The 11009-nt window shown below is 34.3% G+C and overlaps 2 protein-coding genes across 2 annotated transcripts in view; both read right to left on the bottom strand.

Annotated features, from left to right (window-relative positions):
- Window positions 1-7416: 7416 nt before the first annotated feature.
- LOC107484692 (RHOMBOID-like protein 1) lies at window positions 7417-9711 on the bottom strand. Its single transcript, XM_021140538.2, has 4 exons — window positions 9553-9711; window positions 8679-8947; window positions 7905-8043; window positions 7417-7545 (listed from the first exon to the last, which is right to left on the bottom strand). Exons 1-4 carry the CDS (start codon window positions 9595-9597, stop codon window positions 7423-7425), a joined length of 576 nt encoding a protein of 191 aa, XP_020996197.1. The 5' UTR covers window positions 9598-9711; the 3' UTR covers window positions 7417-7422.
- Window positions 9674-11009, bottom strand: part of LOC110280508 (RHOMBOID-like protein 1) — a 3183-nt gene continuing 1847 nt past the window's right edge. Inside the window, exon 3 of the mRNA XM_021141583.2 lies at window positions 9674-9716. Within this exon, the coding sequence (XP_020997242.1) occupies window positions 9674-9716 (43 nt within the window). The remainder of the gene's footprint in view (window positions 9717-11009) is intronic.

The raw sequence follows: 11009 nt of genomic DNA, 5'->3' as shown, positions 1-11009 counted from the left end.
AGGCATCTCAGGGATTTCATGATGAGTAATTTTCTCATGTCCATGAGTGGGATCTCTTGTTCGCTCCATCCTCTTCTTAGTGATGGGCTTGTCCTCATCAATGAGGATGTCTCCCTCTATGTTAATTCCAACTGAATTACAGAGGTGACAAATGAGATGAGGGAAGGCTAACCTTGCCAAGGTAGAGGACTTGTCCGCCACCTTATAAAGTTCTTGGGATATAACCTCATGAACTTCTACTTCCTCTCCAATCACGATGCTATGAATCATGATAGCTCGGTCTATAGTAGCTTCGGACCGGTTGCTAGTGGGAATGATTGAGCGTTGGATAAACTCCAACCATCCCCTAGCCACGGGCTTGAGGTCATGCCTTCTCAGTTGAACCGGCTTCCCTTTTGAATCTCTCTTCCATTGAGCGCCCTTTTCACAAATGTCTTTGAGGACTTGGTCCAACCTTTGATCAAAGTTGACCCTTCTAGTGTATGGGTGTTCATCTCCTTGCATCATGGGCAAGTTAAATGCCAACCTTACATTTTCCGGACTAAAATCTGAGCATTTCCCGCGAACCATTGTAAGCCAATTCTTTGGGTCTGGGTTCACACTTTGATCATGGTTCTTGGTGATCCATGCATTGGCATAGAACTCTTGAACCATTAAGACTCCCGACTTGTTGAATGGGGTTGGTAAGAACTTCCCAACCTCTTCTTCGGATCTCATGTCAGATCTCCGGATATTCACTCTTTTTGAGTTTGAAAGGGACCTTGGGGATCACCTTCTTCATGGCCACAACTTCATAGAAGTGGTCTTAATGCACCCTTGAGATGAATCTCTCCATCTCCCATGACTCGGAGGTGAAAGCTTTTGCCTTTCCTTTCCTCTTTCTAGAGGTTTCTCTAGCCTTAGGTGCCATAAATGGTTATGGAAAAACAAAAAGCAACGCTTTTACCACACCAAACTTAGAAGGTTTGCTAGTCCTCAAGAAAAAGAGGAAAGAAAAGAGTAGAAGAAGAAGAAATAGCGGAGATGGAGGGGGCTTTTGTGGTTCAGCTGAGGGTGAGAAGTAGTGTTTAGGTTGTGTGAAAATGAAGGAGTGAAGAAGGGTTTATATAGGGGTGGAGAGAGGGGTAGGGTTCGGCATTATGGGTGGATTTGGGAGGGAAAGTGGTTTGAATTTGGATGGTGGGATTTGTGGGGTTTTATGAAGGATGGATGTGAGTGGTGAAGAGAATGGTGGGATTTGATAGGTGAGGGTTTTTTTTTTGGGGAAGAGGTATTGAGGTGATTTGTGAATAGTGAAGAAGAGAGAGAGTGGTGGGGTATGTGGGGATCCTGTGGGATCCACAGATCCTATGGTGTCAAGGATAGCTCATCCCTGCACCAAGTGGCGTGCAAAACGCTTTTTCTACCAATCCTGGCGTTAAACACCGGGCTGCTGCCCTTTTCTGGCATTAAACGCCAGTTTCTTGCCCATTCCTGGAGTTAGACGCCAGTTTGGTGCCCCTTTCTGGCGTTAAACGCCCAGAATGGTGCCAGACTGGGCGTTAAATGCCCATTTGCTGCCCTTACTGGCGTTTAAACGCCAGCAAGTTTTTCCTCCAGGGTGTGCTATTTTTCATTCTGTTTTTCATTCTGTTTTTGCTTTTTCAATTATTTTTGTGACTTCACATGATCATCAACCTATAGAAAACATAAAATAACAATGGAAAATAGATAAATATAACATTGGGTTGCCTCCCAACAAGCGCTTCTTTAATGTCAGTAGCTTGATAGTGGGCTCTCATGGAGCCTCACAGATGTTCAGAGTAATGTTGGAACCTCCCAACACCAAACTTAGAGTTTGAATGTGGGGGTTCAACACCAAACTTAGAATTTGGTTGTGGCCTCCCAACACCAAACATAGAGTTTGACTGTGGGGGCTTTGTTTGACTCTGTTTTGAGAGAAGCTCTTCATGCTTCCTCTCCATGGTTACAGGGAGATATCCTTGAGCCTTAAACACAAAGGATTCTTCATTCACTTGAATGATCAATTCTCCTCTGTCAACATCAATCACATCCTTTGCTGTGGCTAGGAAGGGTCTGCCAAGGATGATGGATTCATCCATGCACTTTTCAGTCTCTAGGACTATGAAATCAGCAGGGATGTAATGGTCTTCAATCTTTACCAGAACATCCTCTACAAGTCCATAAATAACTTGTCATTTAGCTTCATGATTGCTCCAAGGTACTTAGCAACTTGCTCTTCAGTGACATCTTCGTCCTCTTCAGAGGAAGAATACTCATCAGAGCTCATGAATGGCAGAAGTAAATCCGATGGAATCTCTATGATCTCAGTGTGAGCCTCAAATTCCCATGGTTCCTCATTAGGGAACTTATTGGAGGCCAGTGGACGTCCATTGAGGTCTTTCTCAGTGGCGATCACTGCCTCTTCCTCCTCTCCAAATTCGGCCATGTTGATGGCCTTACACTCTCCTTTGGGATTCTCTTCTGTATTGCTTGGAAGAGTACTAGGAGGGAGTTCAGTAACTTTCTTACTCAGCTGACCCACTTGTGCCTCCAAATTTCTGATGGAAGACCTTGTTTCAGTCATGAAACTTTGAGTGGTTTTGATTAGATCAGAGACCGTGGTTGCTAAGTCAGAGTGGCTCTGCTTAGAATTCTCTGTCTGTTGCTAAGAAGATGATGGAAAAGGCTTGCCATTGCTAAACCTATTTCTTCCATCATTATTATTGTTGAAACCTTGTTGAGGTCTCTGTTGATCCTTCCATGAGAGATTTGGATGATTTCTCCATAAAGGATAATAGGTGTTTCCATAGGGTTCTCCCATGTAATTCACCTCTTCATTTGATGGGTTCTCAAGATCATAAGCTTCTTTTTCAGATGAAGCGTCCTTAGTACTGCCTGGTGCAGCTTGCATTCCAGACAGACTTTGAGAAATCATATTGACTTGCTGAGTCAATATTTTGTTCTGAGCCAATATGGCATTCAGAGTATCAATCTCAAGAACTCCTTTCTTCTGATTCGTCCCATTGTTCACAGGATTCCTTTCAGAAGTGTACATGAATTGGTTATTTGCAACCATTTCAATTCTAAGCTTTCTCATCTTTTGAGGTGGAAAGAATTTGGCCAGAAAAATACTGACCAGCTTTTCCCAAGAGTTCAGGCTTTCCTTAGGTTGTGAGTCCAACCATATCCTAGCTCTGTCTCTTAGAGCAAAAGGGAATAGCATAAGTCTGTAGACCTCAGGGTCAACCCCATTGGTCTTGACAGTGTCATAGATTTGCAAGAATTCAGCTAAAAACTGATGAGGATCTTCCAATGGAAGTCCATGGAACTTGCAATTCTGTTGCATTAGAGAAACTAATTGAGGCTTAAGCTCAAAGTTGTTTACTCCAATGGCAGGGATAGAGATGCTTCTCCCATAGAAGTCGGAAGTTGGTGCAGTAAAGTCACCAAGCACCTTCCTTCCATTGTTGTTGTTGGGTTTGAATAACCTTGTCCTTCTCCTTTTCGAAAATTTCAGTTAGGTCCTCTTCAGAGTATTGTGCTTTAGCTGCTCTTAGCTTCTTCTTTAAGGTCCTTTCAGGATCAGGATCAGCTTTAACAAGAATGCCTTTATCCTTGTTCTTGCCGGTCAGTCTCAACAAGAATGCTTTTGTCTTTGCTCCTGCTCATATGAAAGAGAAGAGAACAAGAAAATATGGAATCCTCTATGTCACAGTATAGAGATTCCTTGAGATGTCAGAGGAAATGAAGAATAGAAGGAGGAGGTAGAATAATAAGAATTCGAACTTATCAAGAGAGATAGAGTTCGAATTGTGGATAGTAGAGGAGTGTTAGTCCTTAAATAGAAGGATGTGAGAAGAGGGAAAGAATTTTCGAAAATAAATTAAAATATTTTGAAGAAATTTTAAAAAATTGAAGAATTATTTTCGAAAATTAAAGTTGGGAAAGAAATAAAGTGATTTTTGAAAAAGATTTGGAAATTAGAAATCAAAAAGATTGAAAATTATTTAGAAAAAGATGTGATTAAGAAGATATGATTGAAGAGTTATAGTTTTAAAAAGATATGATTGAAAAGATATGATTGAGAAACAATTTAAAAAGATTTGATTTTTAAAATTAATGACTTGGCTAACAAGAAATTTAAAGGATATGATTCAAACATTAAACCTTTCTTAACAGAAACGGCAACATACTTGAAATGTTGAATCAAATCATTAATTGTAGGCAAGTATTTTTGAGAATGGAAAGAAATTGATTTTGAAAATATATGATTGAAAAGATATGGTTTGAAAAAGATTTGATTTTGAAAAAATTATGAAAACTTGAAAAAAATTTGAATTAAAAACAAAATCTTCCCTCTTGTATCATCCTGGCGTTAAACGCCCAGAATGGTATCCATTCTGGCATTTAACGCCCGAAATGCTACCCTTTTGGGCGTTAAACGCCCAGCCAGGTACCCTGACTGGCGTTTAAATTTCCTTCTTCACTAGGCATTTTGAACGCCCAGCTTTTCCTGTGTAATTCCTCTGTTGCATGTTCTGAATCTTCAATTCTCTGTATTATTGACTTGAAAAGACACAAATTAAAAAAAAATTTTGAATTTTTAATGATGAGAAATAATCAAAATGCAACTAAGATCAAATAAACAATGCATGCAAGACACCAAACTTAGAAGTTTGTATACTATTGACACTAACAAATTGAGAATGCATATGAGAAACAACAAAATACTCAAGACAAGAGAATTTAAAGATCAGAGCAAGGAAATCATCAAGAACAACTTGAAGATCAATGAAGAACATAATGCATGTAATTTTTGAAAATTAGAAGAATAAAGACATGCAATTGACACCAAACTTAAAATTAGACACTAGACTCAAACAAGAAACATAAAAATATTTTTGATTTTATGATTTTATAAATTTTTTTTGGATTTTTCGAAATTATTGGAAAAATAAAAATAAGGATTTCAAAATTCTTAATGAGAATTCTAGGAATCATGCAATGTTAGTCTAAAGCTGCAGTCTAAAAAGATTAGACATGACTAGCCAAGTTTCAGCAAGACATTACATCAAGAGCTAAATTAATGAGAATCAATCAACTTTGGTTAATCTACAATTTTTTGTGTTTTCAATAGATAACCAAACCAAAATTTTCAGTCCAACCTAAAAGAGTCATTTTTGTCCCAGTCCATGTCTGATCCAAAGTCCAAACAATCTCAAGTCCCATTTTATTTGACAAAGAATAACGTCACCAATAGATTTAATACCATCTGCTAAAAAAATTAGACTTTACCAAAAAATAAAATAAAATAAAATAAAACGGAACCAATAGACACAAGTAACCAAAAGAAACTTCATTATTTTTTTTTATAATAATAAGTTAACTAGTGCCGAATTAAAGGCAAAGAAAAATTAGTCATTTGAGATTTTTCTTGTGTATTTTTCATCCTTTTTTCTCGGTCAGAAGAAGGAATCCTTTTTTTATGGACACGTTGCAATGAGAGCATGAGAATTTAAGCCATCTTAAAATGTGAAATGCAGTTTTTAATGTTGCAAATGAGTTCATCATCATAATTCGAATTTTACATATAAAAATATATTCCAACATTTATATTTTACATATCTAAATTGGGGAAGAAGTGTTAGACATATATAAAGTTAGTTATTACTTATTACCCACTTTTTATTTTCTATATATAGAGACGAAATTGATGTTTAACGAAATGGTGGATCTCACTAATGTAACAATGTAACATGCAATTATAGCCTATAATTAAGTGAGTATAACTTATGGTGGCTAAGTGTAGCCAAGGTTTAACCGGTCAATGGCACAGTAACACGTGACAAGGAAGAAATTTGAGGAATAATGAGTTATGTTAAGTTGGTTGCAACGTGTTAGTAATAAGCACAATAACTCTCTCTTGTTTATCGCATTAGCAGTTTAGAAATTTTGCAAGCCAAAAGTTCTTTGTGTGATGTGGGCTTTAGTATAGGTGAAACAAAACCCACACGAAGAAAAAAATAGTTGTCCAAAAAAAAATGGTTCAATGAATTAGTATGAGAATTAAAGTAAATTACATTTAACTCCATACAAAAAAGAAAAACAGACTACAGTTAGGAGTAAAATCATCGTCAGCAATTTCCGACAAGAAATTAGTTCGAAGATTAAATTTGAGTAATGGTGGCCATGGTTACCAGATTTTCAGACATCAACAACGGCGATGGCTTTCAAGATACATTCAGGAGACAATCTCAGCAGTATCGTCAAGTCCTCTTCGAGAAATCTCGTCTCACAACCGATTGGTAACGGTGGATACCAACGGCTGACAACTATAGAGGAAGATGCTGGAAGTGATAATTAAGTAGCTCAAGTAGTGGTTTTTTTCGTAGCACAACGACGGCCATGGAGAAGGAAAGGAAAGGCGTCGTCTTGCAGTTTCTGCCGAGTCAGGTCGAGGCTGGGGTTTTTGGTGGTTCAGACATACTTTGGGCTTGAACATTCCAACATTCATAATTAGATTCTTAATTAATTTCTATTACATACCCAAAACATTTACGCGGCCTTCATTAAAAATTTACTATCATTGGTACAGTTAATAATGTTGTTGATTTTGGCTTTCCAAAACTGTTACGAATAAGAATCCTATTAGAGAGTCATTTTTTATCATCTTAACTACCGTTTTGCCTTGACCACCAAGCTTGCTTTTTTTCCAAGGCGAAAAAGCTCACTTTTCACAAGGGGGAAAAAGAGTGGAATGGTGACACATCCCACATGCAATAGTGGCACTATAGTAGAGTAAATAGGTAGAGAAAAATGTTAAAAAGAATGCTATAAGGATAGAAAGAATAATGTCACCACGTAAGAGTGTTGAAGGAGAAGAAGTTTGAGACCTTTTGGAGAAGAAGAAACTCATGGTGCTCAAAATACACTAGAAGTAATGATTGTTGATTTTATTTTGAGAGTTCAAATTTTAGTATTTATCTTTAGAGTTGAAAAAATTATATTTAATCTATAGTTTTTTTTTATAACGTGGAGATGGTATGTGATATTACATTATCAAAAAATCATATTATTCCACGTGTCAATAATCCTGAATATGTAAGTGTTATATTATTGTTATTTTTTTTATTAGTAGTTTTATGTTATCAATAGTTATGTCCATATTGGAGTATATTCAAAATATTGGTAATGTAGTTAATTTTTGTTATTGTAATGAATAACCTTAAATTTCATGAGTGTGACACACTTGTTTTTCCACTAAAATTGTTAAAGAATTGCCTTAACTATTATTTGCCGGTGATGGACTTATATATATTGTCTACGTAAGTATTGAACTTAGGATAACTTCATAAATAAATGAACTGAAATATAATAAAGTAAATCCATGTCACTTCAACCCATCCCTTTTGTCAATAGCTACTGACAAATCTGTTTACATAATTCTGTAATTCGATCATAGGTTGGATCTGGCAAATAAAATGGCTTGGATATACCATTTGTTAAACATGTCATGTTCAATTCGCTACCAGTCTCTTCTACCTGCATTTATGCCATTTAAACAACATTAATACACACAAATAAAAATAAAATTATATCGAATTTTCGAAGTTCAGATCTAGAACACCTAAAGAATGGTTCATAACATTTTACCTATGATGGAATATTTTTTTTATCTTATCGTATTTTTTAATTTAAAAATTAATCTGTCGTAGATAAAAACTGTATTTAAAAATTTGTCATTTGTCCAACAAATTAATGTATGCATAAAATAAATTTTAAATTTTCAATACTTATTGAAGGGAATTAGTAAACTAATTCCTATATCAATCTAAGTTTCAGATGGAGTAATGTTATTCACGAAAACATTAAAAGATGAATATTTGGGCCAAAATGCGTACCGTACAAGATGCAGGTTTTTTAATTCGAGTGTCGTTGCAGTGCCATCTGGAAGTTGGAAGACAAGACAAATATTTGCACCAGGAGCAATGATCGTTTACATTAACACCACGAAGAAGTGTAACTAAGCCTAAAGTGAACCTATCAAGTAAACAATTTTAATTTTTACATACACAGTACATAAACAAAGACTGAAAAGGAATAGCAAGTATTTGTGATTGCAATTCGGTTATGCACAAAAATTGATTTTCATTATAAGGCAATTAATATGGTCTACAACACACTGAGGGCTGTTTTGTCCTTATACTTGATTGCTAGCATTTATTATACTTGATAACTACGACATCATTCAGTTCTTGTTTTGGGATTGAAACTTTTCTATTTTCATCTCTTTTTTTCAAATGCTCTCTTATATGAGATGTTGGTAGGTTTAGCATGCTTTTAGGTTCTGGCTTAAGATAAAAAACATCAACCAAGGTTAAGATATGTTTCTCGCTCAAGTACCCTTTCATATATGAAAATAAAACCAAAAAAAAACAAAAATTTCATATATGGAAAATTAATTAACTAGACTAGGTCATTCGATTAGATTAATTAAGAATTGAGCAATTGTTTGATCTGATTTAAAGTAAAAACGGATTACGAAAAGTCAGTCAAAAACCAAAAAGCTAATGAATTGGTTGTGCTTTTATTTTATCACATTTTATTTAAGATTGGTTAAATTTCAATTAAACATTTAAATCCTTAAAACATGTTTATATTATACTTGAGCTTACCCAACAATTAGGAGGAGCAAGGAAAGAACCCACAAGCAGCATTGATATTTCTTGAATTTAGGTTTTTTAATGGATAGCGGAGAATTTGGTGATGATGAGAGAGCGTATTGTTGCTTAACCCATGCAGATTGGGGGCGGATCAAAAACACGAATCCCAGAAGAAACCCTGAAAGGAAGCCTCCAATATGAGCAAAATTGTCCACATGTGGCAGAAGCCCCATTGCTAGATTTATAACAATCACAAACACAAGGGTCAACACAGCTCCTATCTGCACATATCAAATGATTAAGGATCCAAGTTTAATTAATTATATAAACTGAAAATGTTATTGAAAAATTTAAGTATTCAAAGTTATCCGGTTATCCTCATCAACTTTTCTCTTTTCATATTTCACTTTTCATTTACTATTTTTCGCACTTTTCCTCTGTTTATTTTCATTTTACAGGGGAATTACTAGAAAAGAAAATATCACCTGATTTTTTTTGACAAAATAATAAAATTTTAAAAAAATGGTACATATTTGAAAGAAGAATAAATTGTTTTCGTTTTAAAGGGTAAAACACCTAATTAAATAAAATGTTTGGATTTTAATATTATATGTTTATTCTGAATTGAATTCAGTTACATACATGTTATATGAAATTGTTGTAAACTACAATGATTTAATAATAAACGTGTACACTATTATTTTTGTATATCGTATTTTGCTACAATGATTTATATAATGTGCACCCTCATTGCTAAATCGTTGTGGCTTGTAACAATTTGCATAAGACATGTAAGCTAATTTAATTAAGAACCAACATATAATATTAGAGACCAAACATTTTATTTTAAGTGTTTCAATCCATAATATATATGTATAGTAAGCACCTTCTTATCATATATAGACCAATTAGTAATGAGTTCTGAGAGCATGCCACCCAGCAAGCCAAAAAGTGCACCAGAAGCACCAACTGCAATGTTTTGTTGAATAAAAAGTGAAGAGACCAAACTACCCCCGAATCCAGAAATGACATATAGCAACCCAATGAGCACTGCAAATATACATATACATTCAACCATGCTAGCATTATAAATGAGTTTGGAGCAAAACTGTCAAACTTTTCAAGTGCTCCGAAGAGCACCGGTGCACCAATTATTTTAACCGTTGATTTTAATTAATATTATATTATATATATTTTTTATAATTCAGATCAACGGTTAAAACAACTGGTATATTAGTATTTCCGGTGCACTTGAAATGCTCCCAATATAATAATTCCTTCTCTATCAAAAAGGAAATCAGAATAATCTTTGATGGAATTTTGATCATTGATGACACATATCACTGCTCAAATCAGATTTTGGATGTCATTATTTAAAATTTTTACTAAGCATATCATAATTAGTAAAAAATGGTCTTATATTTAAATGAGAATATCTTATTTTTATTGCTAATATGAGAACTATTTTAATAGATGATATATTAATTTTTTTAAAGTATTTTTGGAGTTTAAAAATATATCTTGATCTTAGTAGAATATTTCAATATGAAAAAGTATAGGGAGCCAATAGCCTAAGCGTACAATGTGTACAATGGAGGTTTAGAAAGTATTAGAGATATGATCATTAGTGTTATATTGTCCTGTCAGGTTACGCTTTTGGGATGAGTGGTTTCATGATATGATATTAGAGTTCTAGATCCGGAAGGCCATGAGTTTGAACCTTGGTGAACTCCAAAATTAATTTTTTATAACATGAGATGTTTATTATCCCTGATATCCGGATGGTTAGTCTGGATAGTATGGGTGATGTTCATTTTATTCATAAACCAAAGATTTACCCCATTGTACACATTGTACGCTTAAGCCATTGGTTCCCTAGCAGCACCCTTTCAATATTTAACCTACTTAAATACTTCACTTCTTATAAAAGAAATACAAAAATTATTTTAAAAAAAAATCAAACCCAGAGAATACCATGTTTATCAATTCATTCTAATTAAGTCATAGACATCTGAATAAGATACATTTTTTTTTTTGTAAAACTGCAGGTGTAACCTTCTTACTTTTAGATTTAATTTGGCAAAATTTTTTTTAAAGTAATTTATAAAAAATAATTTTTAAAAGATAACTTTTTAAAAATTATAACATCTATATTTGATAAATCAAATTATATTTATCTTTTAAAAATTACAAATACAAACACAGTTTTTTTATTTACCAAAAATGAAAACTTTGTGCTTTTGCACTTTCTTAGAAAGCTTTACAAAGTGTTAGTCACTCACTTGAGTAAGTTCATTTTACTTAACTAATCAAATTATATTGTGGTGATTCAAAAATGCTATG

Source organism: Arachis duranensis, chromosome 4, assembly GCF_000817695.3.
Source record: "Arachis duranensis cultivar V14167 chromosome 4, aradu.V14167.gnm2.J7QH, whole genome shotgun sequence".
In the NCBI taxonomy this organism is placed as follows: domain Eukaryota; kingdom Viridiplantae; phylum Streptophyta; class Magnoliopsida; order Fabales; family Fabaceae; genus Arachis; species Arachis duranensis.
The sequence above is the reverse complement of the archived record's forward strand: the minus strand, read 5'-3'. Positions and strand labels throughout refer to the sequence as shown.